General features: G+C 47.2%; 1 protein-coding gene across 5 annotated transcripts in view; it reads right to left on the reverse strand.

Moving 5' to 3' along the window:
• CCNJL (cyclin J like) overlaps positions 1-25,485 on the reverse strand; it is a 61,442-nt gene that overhangs the window by 20,499 nt on the left and 15,458 nt on the right. For 3 of the 5 annotated variants that reach the window (XR_010126457.1, XM_054489020.2, XM_063665331.1), the window contains one exon: positions 8,350-8,563. Coding sequence is in view for 4 of the 5 variants with exons in the window: in XM_054489020.2 (XP_054344995.1) it covers positions 8,350-8,563 (214 nt within the window). In the remaining variant the exon portion in view is untranslated. Of the gene's footprint in view, positions 1-8,349; positions 8,564-8,677; positions 8,774-22,969; positions 23,154-25,485 lie in introns of all 5 variants that reach the window. The other 2 variants (XM_063665329.1, XM_054489019.2) reach the window with 2 other exon arrangements.

A 25,485-nucleotide genomic window follows, 5' to 3' on the forward strand; every position in this document is an offset into this window, starting at 1 on the left:
AGCAGCATATTCATTCATCCTTGTCGACCAGAAAGGATTAAAACTGCTTTCAAGTTTCTGAAATCTCCAGTGGGGAGACCCCATCCCGCCCCCGCCTCGTTGTCAAAGAAGTTGCTTTTCAGAAGCAAGAATTGCCAAGTAATCAAAGCAGGGGTGAGTGGGGGATGGAGGATGCAGGGGGAGTGATGCTGGTTTACTGGGAGGAAGACAGGCCTCTCCTAGAATCTCCTGAAGCCCCCCTACAGGTACCTGGCAGGCAATAGCTTTTAGTGGTATCTGCCCTAAGACATGAGGCTTAACAGGCACTAAAAGCAATCGGTCCGGAAAGGATTCCTGGTCTGTGCTTCCCGGATAGGGAAAGGCAGAAATGCAGGGCAAAGGCTCTCGTGGCTGGGAGCACAGAAGAGAAGCCCCAAGTGGACACGGGTGAGGGGCCAGGATGGAGAAGAGACACTGCTGTTCTTTTATAGTTTATTGTTTAGGTAGAGAATAAGTCAAATAAATGTTTTTCTGGAAGGCAGCTGTGCTCACCACTATACCACCAATGCTAACGGTTCCAAAGTCTCCCACAAATGAAGTTAAATTTAGGGAAAAACGGATCTCATCAGCTGTTGGTTGAGTTAAAACTTCCGTAAGGCAATTTGGCCCTACTTATCAAAATCTTCAGTGTACCTACCTGTTGACCAAAACAATTCCACCTCTGGGAATTTATCTTACAGACAGACTCATGTAAGTTTGCAAAGATACAGGGAAAAAGCCAGTCACCGTCATATTGTGTACAGCAGTGAAAAAAACAGATGGCAACCTAAATGTCCAAAAATAGAGAAATCATTACATAAATGACAGTGTTTATAAAACAAAGGACTCTGTAGTCAATAAAAAGAGTGAAGTAAATCCACAAGCGCTGATGGAAAAAGAGGTTGCCTAACATACTATGAAGAAAGCACCTTTAGCAGTAACCCAGCTGTGTAAATCTATCTGGTCAGCTCTTGTTATTCATGTCAGTCATGCTCTATAAAACCATTGTGCACACTGAATTAGTGAATAATGAACCAGTGCTCCTAGGGGAAGGTACAAGGTTAGGTTCCTGCGAGACTCTGATCACAACATTTCATCAACTGATCAGCCTATAACTTTGTGTTGTGTAGTTGTTTAATACATTAATTCATTAATATTGAACTCATAGCCAACAGCATTGTAACTTCTTCCTGAACACAGCTTCTCTCACAGAGGCTTTTTTCTACAAGGCACATCACAGCCTTCTTGACCTTGGGAGCTCCAGACAGCACTTCAGCTCTATTCTTGGAGACTTGCCGACACCAAAATCACCAACAAAAAGCACAAAAATATGAAAAATGTGGCACTAAGTCCACTAAAAACACATTTGTTTACAGTGTGAGAGGTGAAAGAAGAAGGCAGAGTGCTTCTTACTGGGTCTCGGCTTGGAATATGGGTATGGGTCAATCCATATGGGACATACGGCTCTATGCGTGTTTGCCAAGCACCACGAAAGTGCCGCCACTTTTTTTTTGAGACAGAGTCTCACTCTGTCATCCAAGCTGTGGTACAGTGGCGTGATCTTGGCTCACTGCAACCTCTGCCTCCCAGGTTCAAGCAATTCTCCTCCCTCAGCCTCCCGAGTAGCTGGGACTACAGGTGCCCACCACCACATCTGGCTAACTTTTTTGTATTTTTAGTAGAGAAGGGGTTTCCTCATGTTGGCCAGGCTGGTCTCGAACTTCTGACCTCAGGTGATCCACTGCGCCCGGCCTACTAAACAGTTTTAGCAAGTAGGCAAATTCCCAAGAACAGAATCCATTAATAATGAGAATCAACTGTGTTTGTATATCCATGGAACAATTCCGGAAAAATACACCGATCAAATTCAGAAGAAACTGTTCCCAGGGGTTACCTGGGATGGGGAAAAGAATTTTTATTTTATTCTTTGAATCTCACTTTACAAGTGAGTATAATAATTGTAATTTTAAAAGTCTATAGTAAGGGCCAGGTGTGGTGGCTCACGTTTGTAATCCCAGCACTTTGGGAGGCCGAGGCGGGCAGATCATTTGAGGTCGAGTGTTTGAGACTAGCCTGGCCAACATGGTGAAATCCCGTTTCTACTAAAAATAAAAAAATGAGCTGGATGTGGTGGTGTGTGCCTGTAATCCCAGCTACTCGGGAGGCTGAAGCACGAGAATCACCTGAACCCAGGAGGCGGAGGTTGCAATGAGCCAAGATCACGCCACTGCACTCCAGCCTAGGTGACAGAGTGAGACCTTGTCTCAAAAAAAACAATCTGTAGTAAGGAGATGGGCCTTTTCACAGGTAAGCTCAGCACAGCATGACTGACTCACAGAGCTAAGGGACCCTGCTCTGCAGGAGGACCAGAGCCAGAGAGGGGGGCTTTCCCACCCCCCTAAAAGAAAGGCCATGCGACCACCTCCTGCCAGATATTTCTCTCTCCTAGGGAGGAGGACAGGGGCCAGCACGAAGGTCAGCACAGGATGTGGCCCCACCTACAGAAACCAGAAGTCAGAACTTTACTGTAAGAGTCAGATCTATCAGCCTCACCTTCCACTGCTTTTCACAGACACCAGGCAGTGGGCCAGGGGCAGGAGGGGCTCAGAGGACAGAGGAAAACCACTCACCAGTGAGAAACCTTGTTTTCTCAGGGACAGGCTCAGGCTCAGGGTCCGGAAGTGACAGTGAAAGAAAGGAGAAAAAGTACGATGGAATTGCAATTAGATGGGGAAGAAAAAGGAAGAATGGAAAAGGAAGGAAGAGAGGGAATTTGGCAGTTTTGTTCACTGGGTAGTGTGTAGGGGTGTAATCTATGATTCATTTTCCCCCCATAAATGAAAATAAGTTTATTTTCCCAGTTATGAAAACACATCTAGGTTTGGAAGGATTTGTGTTTTTTTTTTTTTGAGACAGAGTCTTGCGCTGTGGTCTAGGCTTGAGTGCAGTGGTGCAATCTTGGCTCACTGCAACCTCCGCCTCCCGGTTCAAGCAATTCTTCCACCTCAGCCTCCTGAGTAGGTGGGATTACGGGTGTGTGCCACCACACCTGGCTAATTTTTGGAATTTTTAGTAGAGAGGGGGTTTCACCATGTTGGCCAGGCTGCTCTTGAACTTCTGATCTCAAGTGATCCGCCTGTCTTGGCCTCCTAAAGTGCTGGGATTACAGGCGTGAGCCACCGCGCCAGGCCGAGGTCTGGAAGGATTCACACAAAACTGTGGGAGTGGGACTGTGAGCAAAGGGGAGAAACTTATTTTTCGCAATAGGTACTTCTGTACCTTTCAGTTTTTTTGTGTGTTTGTTTGTTTTGAGATAGGATCTGGCTCTGTTGCCCAGGCTGGAGAGCAGTGTCAAGATCTCAGCTCACTTCAACCTCCACCTCCTGGGCTCAAGAGTTCCACCCACCTCAGCCTCCCAAGAAGCTGGGACTACAAGCATGTGCCACCACACCTGGCTAAATTCTTCCAGGTTTTTAAAAGTAAAAACGTATCTCACACTTCTTGTACAAAATAATAAGGTCTTACAGTTAAGGGCTAGCTACCCTAGCAAAAGGTCACCTCTTGCCCTCCTGGCTTTCTCCCCAACCCTCCCTCCCTCCTCAGGTTGGTCCATGCCCTGGGGCCAAAGCCTCAACACTGCAGTCATCTCCAGGCAGCAACCACCAAGCAAAAGCAAAACTCCAAGATGTCTCAAAAAGTCCAACATAAAATTACCACATGACCCATAATCCAACCCATAGGCATATACCCAAAAGAATTAGAAACCAGTGTTCAAATATAACTGGTACCCAAATATTCATTGCAGCGCTGTTCACAATAGCCAAAAGGTGAAAGCAACCTAAACATCCATCAACACATGACTGGATAAACACACTGTGGGATATACAATGGAATATCATTCAGTCATAAAAGGAAATGAAGGCCGGGCGAGGTGGCTCACACCTGTAATCCCAGCACTTTGTGGGGCCAAGGCGGGTGAATAACCTGAGGTCAGGAGTTCGAGACTAACCTGGCCAACATGGTGAAACCCTGTCTCTACTAAGGATACAAAATTAGCCGGGCGTAGTGGGACACACCTGTAGTCTCAGCTACGCGGGGCAGTGTGGGTTGGGGGGCGGCGCTGAAGCAGGAGAACTGCTTGAATCTCGGAGGTGGAAGTTGCAATGAGCTGAGATCGTGCCATTGCACTCCAGCCTGGGCGATAAGAGCGAAACTCCGTCTCAAAAAAAAAAAAAAGAAATGAAGTACTGATATGTGTTGCAATATGGATGATCCTTCAAAATTCTGTATGAAGAGAACAATGTTAGACACAAAAGGTCACATATTGTATAATCCCCTTTATATAAAATAGCCAGAATAGACGAATCCATAGAGACGGAAAGCAGATTAGTGGCTGCCAGAGCTGGGGGGTAGGAAGAAACAGCAAGTGACTACTGAATGGGTACAAAGTTTCCTTTTAAGGTGATAAAAATGTTCTGGAAGTAGAGACAGCGTGAAGATGCTGAACACCACTCAACTGTACACTTTAAAATGGTTAAAATCCTGAATTTTATGTTGTGGCATGAATTTTATCTCTCTCTTTCTCTCTTTTTTTTTCTTTTTTGAGACAGGGTCTTGTTCTGTTACCCAGGCTGGAGTGCAGTGGCATGATCTCAGCTGACTGCAACCTCTGCTTCCCAGGCTCAAGCAATTTCTCCAGCCTCAGCCTCCCATGTAGCTGGGACTACAGGCACAAGCCACCAACACCCAGCTAATTTTTGTGGGCTTTTCTTTTTAGTAGAGACAGGGTTTCTCCATGTTGGCCAGGCTGGTCTTGAGCTGCTGGCCTCAAGGGATCTGCCTGCCTCAGCCTCCCAAAGTGCTGGGATTACAGGTGTGAGCCACCGTGCCTGGTTGTATTTTTCTTTGCAAAAACAAACAAACAACAACAACAAAAAAACCTACACACACAACCCCACACTACAAGTTGGGCAAGTTTCGTGGCCTCTCTGAACCTATAAAAGGGGCGGGTGACAGCACAACCGCATAGGCTGGTCGTGAGGATCCGTGTGATGTGTGTAAAGTGCCTGGCATGGGGTCCAGCGTGTATAAAGAGAACAGTAAGGAAGGAAGCCACAGCCGCTGTGATGCCGATGATTCAGGGGCACTGCCAAAGCCAACTCACCTGGAAGTCGTGGGATTTCCATGTTGTCAAATTATCCTTTTAATTAAACAACAGGAACAACAAAAAGACATTGCAGGAGGGGTGCTGTATAAGATGAAAGATTAAAGAAGAGGGAGGCTCAACTTCATTTACTGTTTAGTGATCTCTATACTATATTTATAGTACAGTTCTATCCTGTGTTAAGGTAGGAGACGCAAACAATGAACTCTGAGGGAGAGAGGGTGTCTTTGCCATGTGTCCACTGTGGAATGACGAAATGCTCTCGCTTCTTCTGCCTCCTCCTGTGGCCCGCAGACATGGGTCCCTGGCTGAGCCCTGTTTGATCGGGCAGAAGGGGCTGTAGGTAGGTGAGAAAATCCTATCTCTGCTTCCTGTCTATCTGTTTTTTTTTTTTTTTGAGATAGAGTTTTGCTCCTGTTGCCCAGCCTGCCTGGAGTGCAATGGCGCCATCTTGGCTCACTGCAACCTCCCCCTCCCGGGTTCAAGCAATTCTCCTGCCTCAGCCTCCTGAGTAGCTGGGATTACAGGCGCCCATCACACCTGGCTAATTGTTTTTTTTTCTGAGATGGGGTTTCATTCTTGTTGCCCAGGCTGGAATGCAATGGCATGATCTCGGCTCACAACAACCTCTGCCTCCCGGGTTCAAGCGATTCTCCTGCCTCAGCTTCCTGAGTAGCTGGGATTACAGGCATGCGCCACCATGCCCAGCTAATTTTGTGTTTTTATAGAGATGGGGTTTCTCCATGTTGGTCAGGCTGGTCTCAAACTTCTGACCTCAGATTATCTGACTGGCCTGGCTAATTTTTTTGTATTTTTAGGAGAGACAAGGTTTCATCATGTTGGCTGGGCTGATCTCGAACTCCTGACCTCAGGTGATCCACCTGCCTCTGCCTCCCAAGGTGTTGAGATTATAGGTGTGAGCCACCGCGCCCGGCCTTCCTGTCTATCTGGAAGCAGATTTAAAAACCTGAGATTGACAGGTGGGGGGGCAAGAACCCCAGCTCTTCTTATCTCAGAATAATTTGGTACAAAATTAGCAGATCTCCAAACTTCCCGAGGCAAGGGGATCCCCCTTGTGGCCCACAATGGCCTGGGGAGAGGGGAGGAGGGAAGAATAGGATTTCAGGCTGACATGGAAACTCTTCTTCCCTCTGGTCTCTGCAGCATATGGCAGGTGTCCTGAAAAATCCGTTCCTGCTGCCCGAGGCTGTGCTGCCCTCAGACACGTGGGTGGGGGCGTCTGCCTCTCCGTCTGAAACGCTCCCTCTCTCCGCCAAGGCGGCAGCAGCACAAAGGAGTCTCCAGTGTCTGCCTCACATCCCAGCTCCCCAGACAGACACTCGGGGAGAGCTTCCATAGCCCCATGGAAATATAAGTCCCCTGCCCCCAGCAGGCCTCAATGCAGCCCATAGATCACAGACAGCAGCAGGCCAAAGGCCGCAGCACAAATTTCTCCTGTGTTGCTTGAAATACGATGCCCCAGTGTGCCCTCCACAGCCGGAGATGTTTCACAAGCCCCGCAGATGAAAGGGGGCTGCACGTTGATTTGGGGTGCTGAGACAGGCTGGACACCCAGCAAGACTGGCTCCCATGTGTAACAAGGGAATCCAGTTGGCCGAAGGTAGAGAAAAATCACCAAACGTGGGGCTATGAGCCTAAAGCAGCCAATGGGATCATGAACAACAGCAGGTAAAAGGTGCCAGCGTGGAAAACGAGACAGAATTCTGAAAACTCTAAATCTGTGCTTCTGGAACTGGGTGATCGTGCCCATGGGGTTTATGGAAGCCTGCCAAAAGCAGACAAAGTTACAGAAGAAAGTGAGTGCCATAGTCCTGCAGCACCAAGCAGGATGAAGGATGGTGGGGCAGGGAGGGGAAATGAATAATGAAATAGGACAGAAACATATCTCAGAGGAGAATGTAAAATCTGACTGTCAAGGATAAAATACCAGATGTCAAAGAAATGTCCTAATTGTACCTGGCCACTTTGAGCCTGAGGCCTCTGGGGCATTCCATTCCTCTGCATTAGGGCAACCTATAGAAGTGTAGAGGCCTGGCTCTCAAGGAACCATTAGCTCCATTAGTTTCATTGATTACACAAATTATTTTTGAGGTCTTACTATGTGCCAAGCTCCTTTCCATCCCTGAAACTTGCTATCCATGGGGGGTGGTGGTTGTTAATTCAAAGCACATGATGCTGAGGGTCTGCATACTTGGGAGACCTCACCTGCTGAGGGCAGTGGGGGAAGGTTTTCACAGGGATGTAGAGCCTGGGTGATGTCTACCCAGAACCAGATGGGCAGTGGGAGGCAGCGAGAAGCAATCCAGGTAGAGGGAACAGCATGTGCAAAGCTCTATGACAAGAGACGGCTTGGCCAGTGTGGCTGGAACCCAGGAAGTGATGAGGAGAAAGGCACAGGGCAAAGAGGCAGGAACTCAAGTGTTGGTCTTTATCCTAAGACTGCCAGTAAACCATGGGGTGATGTTAAGTGGAAGGGTGGCATGGCAGAACTGTGTTTTAAGGAGATCATCCGAGTAGCAGCAAATTAACACAGTAATCTCTACCAAGGCGGACAGACGGATGGCCAAAGCTACGCTGTGTTTTTAGTGAGGCCTGTTTGGAAGGTGCAAACCCCAAGAGGGCTGTGCCCAGGCCTGGTGACCACACAATGGATCCTGCTTAGGTCCAAATCAAGCAGTCACATTTCAAAACACCTTATGAACAGTGGTTGCTAGGGTTCCCCTCACAGCACATTCAGATCCCCCATACCAGGAAGCAGGAGACAGGAGGTTGAGGGCACAGGTTCTGGCATCATGCAGTTCTGGGCTCAAATCTTGTCCGCCATATACTACCCGGGCAGCCCAAAACTGGCTTCGTCACCTCTCTGTGCCTCTGTAAAGTGGGGTATACTAAGAGTATCTGTTTCCTAGGGCCACTGTGTGGATTAATTGAGACAAGCTGCTAACATCCTTATCACTTGGTCTGGTACATTAAAGATGCTAAAAAATGTTGCATCTAAAAATGTTGATGCTAAAAAACGCTCAGTGAAGGATGAACATATAAGACGTGCAAAGATCGTCAAAATGTAAAGTGATTTGGAAGCAGCCAGGCGCACTGAGGGGGAGGAGACCGCACAAGCGCGGAGGAAGATGTAGGTTATTGCTTACTTGCAAGCAGGAGGCAGGAGACGGCCACGGTGTAGAGCTGCTTGGAGGTGGTGACGTTGTAGCGATCCATGAAGTGGTCCAGCAGGTAGACGGCCAGGTGCCGGGCTGCAGGGCAGAGCTGGCAGTGGCTGCTCAGCAGGGTCAGGATGTCCACGAAGAACCGGCGGCTCTTCAGGAGTGGGGAGTGGGCTCGGAAGGTGGGCAGCTTCAGTTCCTGGAGGACAGGCGGGGCGGAGGGGTGACGGTCAGGGCTGCCTCCTGAGAGTCTCAGCTGTCCCAGGAAATGGGACCTCAGGGCCTGAATGGGAGGCAACGATTCCCTCCATACCCTTCTTAGTTTTCCTGCAAGTCCCAGGATGGCAGCCCCTCCTGGGCTATCTCCCATCTGCTTTCACTAAGCACAGGCTCATAAAGTATCAGGGACCTAGAGGATGACAGAGGAAGCCAGTCATTCCTTCCCATGGGAAAGGTTTGCTATTTGAGATACACAAGGCCATAAAGGAATAAAGGCCTTAGGGTCAGAGGTCTAAGTCCAAATTCTTTTTTATTCCCTAGGGTCTAGTCTGAAGTAACACATCCAAATTCTGGTTCCACTACTCAGCCAAGTTGTGTGACCCTGGTCACCTGCCATCACCTTTGTTTCCTCCTCGAGAGCTGAGAACTAAATTTATAATGTATGCAAAATGCCTAGCACACCTGTGACCTCTCAGGATCCACATCTAATTCTTTCTGAGGGTAGGATTACGAGAGACAGGTTTTTGAAAAAAATCAACCTAAAAAAGTTGTTGAAATAATAGTACAAGGAACTCCCAAATACCCTTCACCTCAATTCCCTAATTTTTGACATTTGCGTTCTTTCTCTCTACATGCATATACATTTTTTTTCTAACAGTAAGTTCAGATATCATGATACTTCCCACGCCCCTGGGAGGTGACTAGATGACTTTTACTTCTACTTTGCAATATATATACTGCCACATTACCTTATTTTATTTGTCTAACTCAAGAAAAACCAATAAAAGATATCAAACCGACAAAGATTTTTACAACATAAAAATGTTCTTATATGCAGTATCTCTCATATTTACCGTTTAATCAAAGTAGATTAGACACTATTTGTTTGTTTGTTTGTTTGTTTAAGAGAAGAGTCTCCCCCTCTTACCCACGCTGGAGTGCAGTGGTGCAGTCACAGCTCACAGAAGCCTTGAACTTCTGGGCTCAAGCAATCCTCCCGCCTTGGCCTCCCAAGTAGCTAGGACTACAGGCATGCACCACTGCACCCAGCTAATTGTTTTGTATTTTTTGTAGAGACAGGGGTCTCATTGTGTTGCCTGGGATGGTCTCAAACTCCTGACCTCAAGAGATCCCTCCCACCTTGGCCTCTTAAAGCGCTGGGATTACAGGACTGAGCCATCAAGCCCAGCCTAGACACTACTTGTTTAGGAAATGTCTTTGCAACATTTTGCCAAAGAAGGAAACTAAAAAGAAGTAAAATTGAAGGAAAACAGGAAATAAGTTGGCAGAAAAGGAATGTGAAAGCTCACTTATGGCAGGCTCACAACAGGATGAGATTGAAACAAATTGGTGCCCCTCTTCTACAGAATACCTCTCTCTCAACCCTGGGGCTTACTTAACTAGCAGCAGATCCAGGACTAGAAGGGATATCTGCTCATTCATTCATTCATTCATTCAAAGAGCTATTCATTCATTCATTTTACTCAGTAAGTATCAAGAACCTTCTCTACATTGGGCGTTATTCTAGGCACTGGGGATGCAATCTGGAATAAGATAGACACAGACATAAACGTAAGACTGACAACTATAAAACTCTTAGAAGAAAACAGGGAAATCTTTACGGCCTTAGATTAGGCAATGGTTTCTTAGATATGACACTAAAACAAGAAGCATCAAGGGAAAAATACATAAGTTGAATTTCAAAACTTTTAAAACGTTTATGCTTCCAAAGATACCATCCAGAAAGAAAAAAGACAACCTACAAAATGGAGGAAAATATTTGAAAATCACGTTAATAAAAGACTGTATCCAGAACATATAAAGAACTCTTACAGCTCAACAATAAAAAGGCAAACAACCCAATTTAAAAATGGGCAATGAACTGACCAGACAGTTCTCCAAAGAAAGTATAAAAATGACCAACAAACACATGAAAAGGTGCCCAACATTACTAATCATTAGGGAAATGCAAATTAAAACCTTGATAGGATACCACCTCACACTCATTAGAATGATTGCTGTAAAAAAAATCAATACAAAACTGAAAATATATATACAAGTGCTGGATAGGGGCAAATTGGAACCCTCATATACTGCTGGTGGGTAAGTAAAATGGTGCAGCCACTGTGGGAAACAGTCTGGAAACTCCTTAAAATGTTAAACGTAGGGTTCTCATGTGACCCAGCCATTCTAGTCCTTGGAATATATATACATATACACCTAAGAGAAATGAAAACATATGGCCACACAAAAACTTGTATATGAATACTCACAGCAGCATCATTCATAACAGTTCCCAAGTAGAAACAACTCAAACACTTATCAACTGATGAATGGATAAACAAAAGGTAATGTATCCATACAACAGAATATTACACATGTTACAGCAGGGGTGAATCTTGAAAACATTATGTTAAGTGAAAAAAGCCAGTCGTAAATGGCCACATATGATATAATTCCATTTATATGAAATGTCCAGAATAGGCAAATCCATACAAACAGAAAGTAGATTAGTGGTTGCCAGAGGTTAGGGGTAACAGTTAATGGGAAATAACTGCTAATGGGTATGGGGTTTCTTTTTGGAGTTATAGAGCTGTTCTGTCATTAGATAGTGGTGATGATTGTATAGCTCTGTGAATACGCAAACAACTAAACTGCACATTTTAATTTTTTTATTTTTAATTTTGTGGGTACATAGTAGGTATATAGATTTGTGGGGTACAGGAGACGTTTTGATACAGGCATGCAATGTGAAATAATCACATCATGGAGAATGGGATATCCATCCCTGCAAGCATTTATCCTTTGTGTTACAAACAATCTAATCACACTTAGTTATTTTGAAATGTACAATTATTGATTATAGTCACCCTGTTGTGCAATAAAATAGTATGTCTTATTCATTCTTTCTATTTTTTTTGTACACATTAACCATCCCCACCTCCCCCACAACCCCCACTACCCTTTCCAGCCTTTGGTAACCATCCTTCTACTCTCTATGTCCATGAGTTCAATTGTTTTAATTTTTAGATTCCACAAATAAGTGAGAACATGTGAAATCTGTCTTTCTGTGCCTGGCTTATTTCACTTAATATAATGATCTCCAGTTCCATCCATGTTGCAAATGACAGGATCTCACTCTCTTTTATGGCTGAATAGTACTCCACTGTGTATACGTACCACATTTTCTTTATCCATTTATCTGTTGATGGACATTTAGGTTGCTTAATTACACATTAAAAAAGCTAAATTTTGGCTAGATGCAGTGGCTCCCACCTGTAATCCGAGCACTTTGGGAGGCTGAGGCGGGTGGATCGCTTGAGTTCAGGAGTTTGAGGCTAGCCTGGGCAACATGGCAAAACCCCATTTCTACAAAAAATTAAAAAATTAGCCTGTTGTGGTGGTGCGTGCCTGTAGTCCCAGCTGCTTGGGAGGCTGAGGTGTGAGGATCACTTGAGCACAGGAGGAGGAGGCTGCAGTGACCCAAGATTGTGTCACTGCACTCTAGCCTGGACGACAGAGCCAGAACCTGTCTCAAAAAAAAATTAAAATAAAATAAAAGTGAATTTTATGATATGTGAATTATTATATCTCAATAAAGCTGCTATAAAAAAACAAGACAGACGTATCACCCACAGTCATGGAGTCCACAGTCCAACAAGGGAGAGAGATGGCAATCCAGCAACAAGACAGTTGCAGAATTCCAAACTGTGATGAACTAATACTGCAAAAGAAAGCCACAGATGCTCTGGGAGGCCCCATCATCTCTGAGGGGAGGGAGGCCTGCCTCCTGAAAGTGAGGCTTGAGTTGAGATTTCACACTGATTACTTCTCCTCTGGCCTGATCCTCCAGAGAGCTCAGAGACCAGGACTCAGCTATTTTTCGCAGTCCTAGAGCTTTGCTCATGGAAGGCTCTCAAAGCCTGAATAAATTATTTCTTCTCCATTATGTTTATACATGAAGAAATCGAGTTTCAAAAAGTCCCTGAGTCCCTGGGCTTTATCTAACTAGCAAAAGATCTGAATTAGGAGACTTTCAAAGTATCCCTTTTTTCAATATTTTTTTTAATTGCTTGGGTTTACCAGAAAACTTTTTTATTTTTAATTTTTTTAAGTCACGGAGCTCGGCTGGGTGCAGTGGCTCACACCTGTAATCCCAGCACTTTGGGAGGTCGAGGGGGGTGGATCACCTGAGGTCAGGAGTTCAAGATCAGCCTGGGCAACACGGTGAAACCCCCATCTCTACTAAAAATATAAAAATTAGCTGGGCATGGTGGCGTGCTTCTGTAATCCCAGCTACCCAGAAGGCTGAGGGAGGAGAATCACTTGAACCTGGTAGGCGGAGGTTGCAGTGAGCTGAAATCACGCCACTGCACTCTAGCTTGGGTGACAGAGCGAGACTCCATCTCAAAATCAATCAATCAATCAGTCAATCATGGAGCTCTTTTAGCCCCAGCTTAACTTCTTTAAGGAAAAGACCTGATGTGCTTGTGTATTCTTCATCTTCATGGTCTGATGAATGTATGCAGCCACATGGAGTTCAAACTCCTTGAGGGCAGGTCTGGGTCTCCTTTGCACATCACTGTTACTTCAGCACCCCAGTGTGAAGAGAACAGGGTTAGGTGCCCAATAACTAATTGTTGAAGGACAGAAGGGGTGGGGAGGGAGGGAGAGGCAGTAAAGAAAGCAAGGAAGAATTGCAGTGGTGGATACAGAAGGTCCTGGCCAACAGAGGGAAGTGGTGACCAACTCTACAGAGTAGCAAGTCCGTGGGAACTTCAAAGAAGACAGATTGAGCCAAGTTGTAAAATTTGCCTGTTGAAGATGCAGGAAAGGTAAGGATCTCTCACTAGGAGAAACAGCACCTGCAAAGCCACACAAGTGTCCCATCTGGGGAACAGCCAACCATGCAGGGTGTGCCTAGACACAGGCTGGAAACGTGGGCAGGGGCCCAGCTTGCATGCCCTGTTAAGAAAACTGCCTTGCCCTACTCTGAGGGCAATAGAAACTGAAGGGATTAGAGCAGGGCATTGGCCTGGTCTGAGCAGCCTTGCATAGAGATCTTTTGGCCAGCTTCTTCCTAGGGTAAGGCCAGACAGCTGGTAGCAGCAGCCAGCGTGGGGCGGCAGCTCCCCTCAACAGTGCTCCTACCTTCCAGCAGCCCCCACAAGCTTGCAGACTACGTGGGTATTTCCTCTAAGCACAGGGCTCTAAGTTTAGGGTCATGACAAGCAGCAGGCACAGTCATAGATCCTTGGTGTCTGGTGGGCTGCAGCTGCCGGAAATTAGCCTTAGCCAAGTGACCTTTGGCCAGGCCACACTGCCTTCATCAGTGCAGTCCAAAGCCCCAAAACACCAGTCAGATAGGCAACGTCTTGACCTCCCTCCCCACTCAACAGGCCAAGCTCAAAGCCTTCCAGACTTTCCCTTGAGCCAAGTGAGAGAAGAGAACTCAAGGCAACACAAAGAACGTCTTTCCTGTACATGTTCCTGGGGGAAGTGTCCTTTGCCTTGAGCAGATTCTCAAAGAAAGCCATTGGTGCATAAAAGAAAAAGTTATGGACCAGGTGCAGTGGCTCATGCCTGTAATCCAAGCACTGTGGGAGGCCAAGGAGGGCGGATCGCTTGAGGCCAGGAGTTCAAGACCAGCCTGGCCGTCATGGCAAAACCCCGTCTCTACTAAAAATACAAAAATTAGCTAGGCGTGGTGGTGCACACCTGTGGTCCCAGTTACACGGGAGGCTGAGGCACAAGAATCACTTGAACCCGGGAAGCAGAGGTTGCAGTGAGCCAATATTGTACCACTGCACTCCAGCCTGGGTGACAGAGTGAGACTCTGTCTCAAAAAAAAGCAAAGAAAAGAAAAAAGAAAAAGTTATGGACCATTGGAATGCACAGCAATATATGTCAAGTAGGGGTTAGTAGGTACAGCGTGCTGGAAGGGGCTAGTCTCAAGAGGGCAGGATTTTGAAGCTAGAACACTGGCTCCCTGGTATGCTTTTTCTCCCTATTTCTGTTTGTCCCTCAAATACTGACTTAAATGTCATTTCCTAAGACTTCTCTGACCTCTCCATCATTCTAAATCAGGTTCCCCTTATTCTCTTGGTAGTCTTTCCTTTGTGGCCAAAAATTTACTTATTTATGTAGCTGGCACAGATGCAGATATTCAATAAATATGTATCGAATAAGAAAGAATAAATACAGAGTCACTCCCTGTACCAACCACCTCACCTCCCGCCCCCACATACCGAGGATTAGCTTGATACCTACAGAGTGTGAGGTCAGGCAGTTCTGGGTCAGAATCTTAGTTCCACTATTTACTAACCTTGGGCATGTGAACTGATGCTCAGTGTCCTTATCTGAGAAATGGGGGTCACGCTGCCATAAATGGAGAGTATTTGGTGTTAACAGCAGCTCAGCAAGCCTAGTGGCCCTTCCTCTTCCCTCAAGCTGGGGAATTAAGTCTCAGAGAAGTTGAAATGATCTATCTCTGTCAAAGGCTCTTTGGGCTTTCAAAGAAACCTGCTTTGAGAAACGTACAATGAGGCTTTCTACCTTTGAGCTGAGGCGCCTCTGTCAGTGTGTCCTCTGCAGAGCCCTCAAACCAAGTAGAATTAGCAGCTCTGAGCCTCAGCTTGTTCCCCTCACTGGGAAAAGGGAGATTCTTTGGCATAGAAATAACAATGTAGGACTGCAGCATGCCTATCCTGTTTAGCTTGAGAATCCAGCTGATCACTTCGCTAACCCAATTAGGGGGTGCAGGGAAGGCATTCATTGCAAGGCCTTTGCTCTAAGGGACTGCATTCCTCCCCAGGCACTCTTGACCTAAGTCCACTTGAAGGCCGCAGCAGCGCAGTGCAGAAAGCCAGCCCCTCTGCTGAGTGGCCTGGATTCCAGAAACAAAAGAGCAGCCTGCCCTAGGGCGGCTTCTAAAGCTCTCCCCAGATTAGGCAGGCGCTTGGCAGGCATTCAGCAATCAGGCAGGCGCTGGGCGGGCAGGAACCGGGCCAGGCAGGGTGACCTTCCCCTCAGCATGTCTGGCAGGGCCACAGGCGGCGAGAGTGTGGGCAGCAGAAAGGCTGGGGGGAGGCTGGAGAAGAACGGGGCTGAGGTGGGAGGGGAGGGAAGGGCAGACGCTTCCTGATCACTCTCCCTCCCCAGCTGTTGGCCCCTGATCACCTGACTCAGGGAAGCCCATCTGTTGCAGGAGTATCTAGAGATGAACAGGTGGAGGCATGGACAGATGGCCGTGGTGGAGTTCCGGGAAAAAGAAATCCACCTTACAAAAACCCCCGCTTTTGTTTGTCATCACAGTCCTTTATTATTATTATTATTTTTAACATAATAGCTATGGGCTAGAAAAAACTTAGAAAACATACATCAAAATATGAACAGTGGCTATGGAGGGGAGGTCGAGATGGGCACTGAGATCTTGCATGATTTTCACGATCATGCTTTTCAACAGCCTGAATTTTTCAAAAATGCTCAATGCATAACCACTTTATTACTTCAGTTACTATGTTTTCAGTTTGGAAACAAACAAACAAAAAGACTAGATATCCACTGTGTTAAGGCCCAGCTCAAAATTTATCCCCAAAGATTTCCTAGCAACCCCACATCATCCCTTTAACAAAATCAGCCCTGTCATAATAACACCCCATGCCCAGTAAGTATCCCACTTCATCTTCCTACAATGCAAAGCCCCTTCCAGAAGGAATTTTCCGTTTTTTTCTTTTCCTTTCTTTTTCTTTTTACTAATCATAAATTATATGTTCACTGACGAATCTTAAAAAGAATAACCAGCCGGGTGCGGTGGCTCACGCCTGTAATCCCAGCACTTTGGGAGGCCGAGGTGGGCAGATCACGAGGTCAGGAGATCGAGACCATCCTGGTGAACATGGTGAAACCCTGTCTCTACTAAAAATACAAAAAAATTAGAAGCTGAGGCAGGAGAATGGCATGAACCCGGGGGGCGGAGCTTGCAGTGAATGGACATCGTGCCACTGTACTCCAGCCTGGGCGACAGAGCGAGACTCTGTCTCAAAAAAAAAAAAAAAAAAGAATAACATCATTCATAATCCCTCACTTAGAAGGATTCAGAGAGAAGTACTACTAGGTACTACCTGGATTCTTCAGATATTTCTTTGTGCAAACTCTCATAAAACACCATAGCAATCTACAACTGCTTCCCACTTGCCCCTCAGAGAGCATGGGAAACAATGTCTACAATGGCTGCCTAGTTTTTCACCATAAGGTTGTGCCGTGACGTCATCAAACCCAGATTTTGGGCATGTGGGCTGTTTCTCTTCCTTCAGGTCCCTGTTCAGACCATTCCTCAGAGGCCATCCCTGACCTCCCTCCTACCCAGCAGCCTCCTGTGGGCTTCCCACCGCCAGCAGCCACTGCACATTGAAGCATGTTTAGGAACTGTCCCCTGCCCCCCACAGAAGGGGGTTTCCATGAGGGAGGGAGCTGCTCTTCTCTCCTGCCCTTGGCCATACCCTTGGTCCCTGGCACAGAGTAAGTGCTAACGAGTAGCTGCTGGCTGAGTGAATGGACATCTGAATACACGGAGAGTGTTTTGAGGAATCTTCCCTCTGCCTGTGGCCCTCTATGCCCTCCCTTCCCCTTGGGACTCCCTTATCTACCCTGGCTTCCTTCCTTAGGGTAACCCATGGCAGAGGTCACTGCCCCCCCAAGTGGGAAACCCTACTGTGACGTGTGAGCCAGCATTTCTGAGACCAGAGGAGCCATTCTGGGGGAAGGAGAGGTGGCTGCCCCTTTAGAAACCACTCTCCTTGCTGCCCAAGAGTTTTGCCCGGGGGTTCTCAAGCAGAAAGAGGATTACCTGAGAGGGAAAGTGCCCCAGAAAAGGCCAAGGACTCATGAATCACAGCCCACCTAAAGCCCCAAACTAAGCCACACGGAGAGACAGAGAGGCAGCAGGGCTGCCTGGACAGGTCTCTGAAGATTCCAGGCATGTGTCTGGTCCTCGGCTGCTCTTCCCAACCCCCGTCCCCAGGTGCTGACCTTGGCAGAGTGACAAACACTTCCCATACCTGTGCTGGGCTCAGCCGTGCCCGGGAGTGCAGGTGAGGCTAGGTGAAATGCAGTCACTCAAGACCCTGGGCCCACAGCCAGATGTGCAGGGCAGAGACTGCCCCCAAGAGAACCATACCTATCACTGCTGCATAGCCGGGGAGGGGGAGGAGAAAATTCAGCACGTGCTCTTCACACACAGGCTTTGAAAGCATTTTGAGGCTAACCTTGGAGGGGTTAGAAGGTGACATGTACTATGAAAGTTCCGCCAGGCACCCTTGGTTTCTTCTATTAGGGGAGGAAGTGAAGTCCTCGGTTTAACCTTTAATGTCCTGCACTGCATTGTTTTCTTCTAATTGCCTTGAGGTTTTACTTCTCATTATTAATCCACTCTTCCTTCAGATCTCAGCTTAAAAGTCACTTCTTTTTTTCTATTCATTTAATTTTTTTTTGAGACAGTGTTGCTCTGTTGCCCAGGCTGCAGTACAGTGGCACGATCTCAGCTCACTGCAACCTCTGCCTTCTAGGTTCAAGTGATTCTCAGACTCAGCCTCCCGAGTAGCTGGAATTACAGGCGCCCACCACCACACCCGGCTAATTTTTGTAATTTTTAGTAGAGACGGGGTTTTGACCATGTTGTCCAGGCTGGTCTCGAACTCCTGACTTCAAGTGATCTGCCTGCCTCGGCCTCCCAAAGTGCTGGGATTACATACATGAGCTACCATGCCTGGCCTAAAAGTCACTTCTGAAAAAGGTGTTTCAGGCTCATGCTTCTGTGAGATCCTCCCCAAGCACCTAGGACTTTTTATCTACTCATTCATTCACTCTTACTGTCCTCCTGCCTGCTAGACTGTAACCACCATAAAGGCAGGGACTGGGCTTGTCTTGTTCAGCTCTGTGACCCCAATACCTGATACAAAAGGAACACCTGATAATTACAAAAACCTCCATATTTCAGGAATGGCAAATACTTGAACAGGTGAGAAAAAAAATTATTTGTTCCTGATCTTAGGTTGTATAAACCTATTTATCATAATGAGCAATTCCCAGTACTCATGAAGACCAGCGAGGAGGCATAAGAAACAGGGCAGGGGCTGGGTGCGGTGACTCACACCAGTAATCACAACACTCTGGGAGGCTGAGACAGGAGGATCTCTTGATGAGACCAGCCTGGGCAACATAGAAACACCCCATCTTTACTAAAAAAAAAAAAAGAAAGAAAGAGAGAGAGAAAGAAAGAAAGTAAGTAAGTGAGGGAGTTGGATTCCAGCAGAAAGAGAAAGCTCTGTCCTTGCCTTGGGGTGACATGTGCCTCAGTCTACCCAAGAGCAACAGTGGGTTTCCACGGAGGAAGCGGGTTAGTGAGTGTTTAATGGAGAAGTGGAAGCTTCAAAAATTATAAACTGTGCACCTAGCAGTCATTTTTCAAAGGCAGTGTTTCCCAATGTGTGTTCTGTGGTACACCAGTCCCAAGATATGCTCCCTGAAAAAAAGGGTTCTGTGGGCCACAGTTTGGCAAAACATCGTATACTACATTGCTCCTTAAAGGAAGCCTATATTAGCCCATAGAGGTCCTGAAACATTTGTTCGTCAAAAAACTAATATAACTTTGGAAAACTCTAGGTTGAATTTATCCACAGGACACTCCTCCTGCCCTCCTCCCTCTCAGGGGGCAGAGTAACAACATCCCAGAAAGCTGACTCTGGGAAAAGGCGCCTGAGGGTGCTGGCTGCGGAGCACCTGGTATGCTGGAGAAAATGAAACTCCAGTGCATCCACAAGGCGAGACTCGCAAAAATCCCTGGCGTGATGCCTAATAATTCGATGATTCTAAACCTAGAGATTTACTGAAAAGCTTGCTGAGATTAAGAACCACAGCTTTCACCTGCAGAAATGCCCTGGTAAGAACGTCCACATGGCCATGGCATCAGGAGCCTAGGAGAGGCTTACAAAAAGCACATGGCAGCTCACAGAAAGCCCCAGGCAGCCAAGTACTGGGTGTCCTGCCTTGGGAGGTCCAGGTGCCCGTCCCTTATATATTATGTATATAATATGGTGACTTCCCATCGGTGGGGAACCACCAGGTTGTTTAAGGAGGGGTGAACTGGCCCGACTTGGAAATGGAGCAGGTCAAAACCCCCATGCTGATCACTACTGGGATCATACCTCTGAATAGGAGCTGCATTCAAGCCAGGGCATCACAGTCAGACCCCGTCTCTTTAAAAAACAAAACACAACAAAAACACTAAACTGCTTCCTCCTTGGAAACCCTCTGTTGCTACTTGGTAGACCGAGGCACACGCCATCCTAGGGCAAGGAAGGACACAGCCTTCTCTTTCCCCTGAAATTTAGCTCCTCCAGCTTCTCATACCTTCCTGCAAGTCTTTATGAGTATTTGGAATTGCTCATTATGATGAATAGTTTTATAGAGCCTTATGAGATATATAGATATCTCTATACATACAGATAGATATACATTAAAAATATCTAATTTGAGGCCAAGCGTGGTGGCTCATGCCTATAATTCCAGCACTTTGGGAGATCGAGGTGGGAGGATCACTTGAGGCCAGGAGCTTGAGACCAGCCTGGGCAACTTAGGGAGACCTCATCTCTACAAAAGATAAAAATTAGCTGGGCATGGTGGTGAGCACCTATAGTCCTAACTACTTGGGAGGATGAGGTGAAAGGATCATTTAAGCCCAGAAGTTTGAGGCTGCAGTGAGCTACGATTATGCCACTGCATTCTAGCCTGGGTGACAGAGTGAGACCCTGTCTCTAACGTGTGTATATATATGTGTGTGTGTGTGTATATATATGTAACGTGTGTGTGTGTATATATATATACAAAACATGTGTGTATATATATATAGTATATATAGTAGTTGTATATACAACTTGAAAGTCTGTATGTATGTATATATACAATTTAATATATTTTTTCTATAATTTGGCAGACACTGCATTCCATGCATCTTGTACTCTAATTCTCCAACAGACCCACAAAGATTGGAAGCTTCAAAAATTATAAACTATGCACCTAGCAGTCATTTCAAAGGCAATGTTTCTCAATACATATTCTGTGTCACACAATCTCAAAATATGCTTCCTACAGAAAAGGGTTCTGAGATTACCAGCATCCCTACATTACAGACAAGGATGGCTCAGAGAGACAAAGTAACTTGCTTAAGATCACCCAGTTAATAAATGGTGAATCTGAACCTGGATCTTCTGACTGTACTGTTTTCTAGACACTATGTTCTCAAAACACTGTATTTTAACCCTCCATGTGATAGTTTAGGTTTGTTTGTATTTTCCTTTCAAAATAATGTTTTAGGCTGGGCATGGTGGCTCACACCTGTAATCCCAGCACTTTGGGAGGCCGAGGCAGGCAGATTACCTGAGGTCAGGAGTTCAAGACCAGCCTGGCTAACATGGTGAAACCCCGTCTCTACTACAAATACAAAAAGATTAGCTGGGCGTGGTGGTGCACGCCTGTAACCTCAGCCTCAGCTACTCGGGAGGCTGAAATAAGAGAACTGCTTGAACCCAGGAGGTGGAGGTTGCAGTGAGCTGCATTCCAGCCTGGGTGACAGAGCGAGACTCCATCTCAGAAAATAATAATAATAATAATGTTTTATTTAACTGATTATAAAATACTTAATCACTATAGGAATTTTAGAAAATACAGAGGAGCACAAAGAGAACTAAAGTCTCCAGCAATTCCACCAGCAGGTAAGTACTCAGAGTATGTACACATGTCGGCATATGCACATCCGGTCCTGTTTCTCTGTGCGCACGCATGTCCACTTCTCTCTCTCTCATGGGACTATCTCCTCCCTTACAACTAGAACGTAAATGCTATGTGCATTTGCTGTGTCCCCATACCCACCCTCCGAGATGGAACCAGCACTAGCCCTAGTAGCCAGGAAACTGAGGCACAGAAGTATAACTGCCAAGGCCACACTGCAGGTGAGTGGTAAATCCTGGGCTTGGACATCAGAAGGGCGGGCCAGGGCTTGGGGTGTGACAATACTTGGAGGGTGACAACCACTTCGTAAACAGCTCAAGGTGCAGTAAAGCAGGGCTCAGCTGCTCTCAAACACCAGCCACCAAGAGAAACCACTCTGCTCTCCTCCTCCAACCTCCCTACCATGCCTATCCCTACTGCTGCCAACATGAGCCCGGGAATCCACGCCCTGGGCTGGGACAACAGCTAGAGGGGTCTTGTCTAAGAACAAAGAACCGCAGAGAGGTGAAGAAACACCATGTGTAACCAAGGTGACCAACAGGAAGTGGAGACTTGCAAATGTAAAGGGGCAAAGAAAGGGGGAGAAAGGCTGGCTCTTCAGAGGCCTCAGCACACAGCATGACCTGGGAGGCCCAGCAAGGCAGGAGGCTCACCCTCCTTCCTCTCTCTGCCCCGATTGCTTCATAAGGCCCAAGGAGGCATTTTCCGTAAAGCATCAACACCTCTGTGGGAACACTATTTCAACATTCTTGAGAGGGTGGCCCGTGTCACATAAGGCCAACAATGCCCGTTAACGTCCCTTCCTGCTGAAGTCCAGTCTGTAGCTTCCTTCTAGCAGAGTGAAAGGTAACCCAGGCACCACATCCGCAGTGGGCGTCTGTACTACTCCGGGGGAGATGGCAGGCAGGCCAGCTCCAAGCACACCTCTTCATCCCCGGGAGCCAGAGCCACTGCCCTTCTCGGCAAACTCTGTACCAGGCCCGGCCACAGCTGCCAGGGCATCCACAGTGACCACACACATGCCTGCACAACCCCCACTGGCCCCCCATCCAACCCATGGCTCTAGGGCCTCCAAACACCCCCACAGACCTGGCCTCCCATACAACCCACAGCTCTGGGGCCTCCAAACACCCCCACAGACCTGGCCCCCCCATACAACCCACGGCTCTGGGGCCTCCAAACATCCCCACAGACCTGGCCCCCCCATACAACCCACGGCTCTGGGGCCTCCAAACACCCCCCCCAGACTTGGCCCCCCCATACAACCCACGGCTCTGGGGCCTCCAAACATCCCCACAGACCTGGCCCCCCCATACAACCCACGGCTCTGGGGCCTCCAAACACCCCCACAGACATGGCCCCCCCATACAACCCACGGCTCTGGGGCCTCCAAACATCCCCACAGACCTGGCCTCCCATACAACCCACGGCTCTGGGGCCTCCAAACACCCCCACAGACAACATTCATGGCCTTTTTTAAAAGACACCACACCCCCCAACTGAATTCTTTACTTCTGCCAGCTTCCTACAGGACCACATCCCCCATACCTGCTGGAGTGGAGGACTGGGGTGCCCCTCATCCTCCCACGCCCTCTGTTACCCAGGGGAAGAGGTCCCGACGTGTCCCTCCATGCTGGTTCTCTGTCACAGGTCCAGTTCTTGGATCTCTCTGCTTTCCTCCGGGATCACTCTGTGGAGTGGCTCCAAAGCTCTTCCCTCCACACCTCCAGCTCCTGTCCCCGATTTCCAGGTTCCTTTTGTGGATTCTCCTGGGAGCTTCGACCCTAATGAGAAGCCCAAAATGGGACAGTAGGGTGACTGCACCACTACCCCCTCGCTGAGACTCTAATTCCCTACCCATCTACAGTCCAAGGTTTCTAAATGGGTTGCCAGTTGACCACACGCATTCGAATCCCCTGGGGACCTATTTAAAAAGGGGTTCCCTCCCTGTACTGGGATGAATAGTATTTCCCTGACAATTCTTGTCTACTCAAAACCTCAGAATGTGACCTTATTTGAAAATAGTCAGCCGGGCGCAGTGGCTCACGCCTGTAATCCCAGCACTTTGGGAGGCCAAGGAGGGCAGTTCACGAGGTCAAGAGATCGAGACCATCCTGGCCAACAGGTGAAACCCTGACTCTACTAAAAATACAAAAATTAGCTGGGCATGGTGGTGCACACCTGCAGTCCCAGCTACTCGGGAGGCTGAGGCAGGAGATCTCTTGAACCCGGGCAGCGGAGGTTGTAGTGAGCCGAGATTGCGCCACTGCACTCCAGCCTGGGCGACAGAGCGAGACTCCATCTCAAATAAATAAATAAATAAATAAATAAATAAATAAATAAGAAAATAGAGTCTTTACAGATGCAATCAAGTTAAAATGAGGTCATATTAGATCAGGATGGGTGCTAATCAGTGTTTTGTGTTCTTATAGGAAGAGTAAACAGAGACAGAGACACATAAAGGGAAGACGAGGTGAAGACAGACAAGGAGGAGAAGGCCTTGTGAAGATGGAGGCGGAAATTGGAATGATGCAGCTACAAGCCAAGGAAGACCACAGATAAAATGCCAGCTGCTGCCAAATGATAGAAGAGCAAGGAAGGATCTTCCCCTAGAGCCTTCAGAGGGAACCGTGGCCTGCTGACACCCTGATGTCAGACTTCCGGTCTCCACAACTGTGAGAGAATAAAGCCCCAAGTTTGTGGCGCATTGTCACAGCAGCCCTAGGGACCTAATACACCCTCTATTTCCTGTCTCACCGAATCAGAATTCCTGGGGATGGAGCTGGGCACCTATCTATGCTTTACAAGTTCTCCACTTGAGCCTGATGCTCAACTATAAGCTCCATGACACAATTTTTGTTCATCCCCAATTGTGTACACAAATTTTGTTCATCCCTTAGGCGGTGGCTAGCACAGTGTGTAGCATGCAGCTGGCTGCTAAAAACAGTGTGTTAAATGCAGGAATAAACATGCACAGACATTCAAGAACCACCAGTGCCTTGGTCAGTACATTTAACTCATCCTTTTTCTTTCTGAAGCAACTTTAATAATCAAGCCAGATAACACACACAAGGCATTTCACAGTCGCCGGCACTCTGCAGGTGCCCAATGAACATCAATTCCCTTCACTTACAGGGCAGAGGGAGTCCTTCAACTGACAGTTTCCAGAAGGGGCCCTCCAAGAGTAATGTTCACTATGAAAAAGGCTGAACAAGCTCAGCTAAGGAAAGTTACTTTGTTCCAACTAGCAAGAAACTTGAAATCTTCCACGCTTTTTGTTCGCTGGTCCTTTTGACCCTATTGTCTACAACCTGTCAAGTATCCTCACTTCCTCCTCTAGTTCAGATGCCATCACTTTGGGGTGGCCGCAATAACTGTAATAACTAGTCCCTGAGGCCAGGGTGCATTTCCAGGGAGCTGGCACTCTCCTCCCCACCCTTCTCATTGCCCTCCATGGGTTCTCAGGATAAGGTTCAAACATCTAGGAAGACCCACATCCTCAAAGCCAGTGTTCCTGGTGCATCTCCCGGTCCTCCCCACAACTGACCAGGCCGCCCCTTGCAGGCCACTAATGCTTGACTCTCCCTAGCCGCCCTGGACCTTGCAGAGAGATGAACTTCACACCTGTCTCTGCCTGGCAAACTTCTACTCATCCTTCAAACCCAAATCAAACAGCACCTCCTCCTTGAAGCTTTTTAAGACTTCCTTGGGCAACTGGACCTGTCTTTGGTATAGTGGTAGCAGTGAGCTTTGGAGCCAGGTTGCCTACTAGCTGTGTGGGCTTGGGTAAGGTATGTAACTCTCTCAACTTTGCATGTCCCATCTGTAAAATGGGGATAAGTATAGGACCTACTGGAAGGAGCTGCCTGAGGACTTAGCTAATGGAGGGGATCTCAAGCTCTCAGTACATGGTAAGCACCCATTAAAAGTGGACTATCATTACTAACATTAAATGGCTATTATGGCCATTAACATATGGCTGTTAAGTGGTTTGATATGACTATATCTTCAGCTATGCTAAGGGCCTCAGGGCAGGTTTTGGGTCATGGTTTCTCCTGGCAGAGCCTCCCACAGGTCTTGCAGGTTACACATGAGGCTTACTAAATGACCACTGGA

The sequence above is a fragment of the Pongo pygmaeus genome, chromosome 4 (genome assembly GCF_028885625.2).
Source record: "Pongo pygmaeus isolate AG05252 chromosome 4, NHGRI_mPonPyg2-v2.0_pri, whole genome shotgun sequence".
Lineage (NCBI taxonomy): Eukaryota > Metazoa > Chordata > Mammalia > Primates > Hominidae > Pongo > Pongo pygmaeus.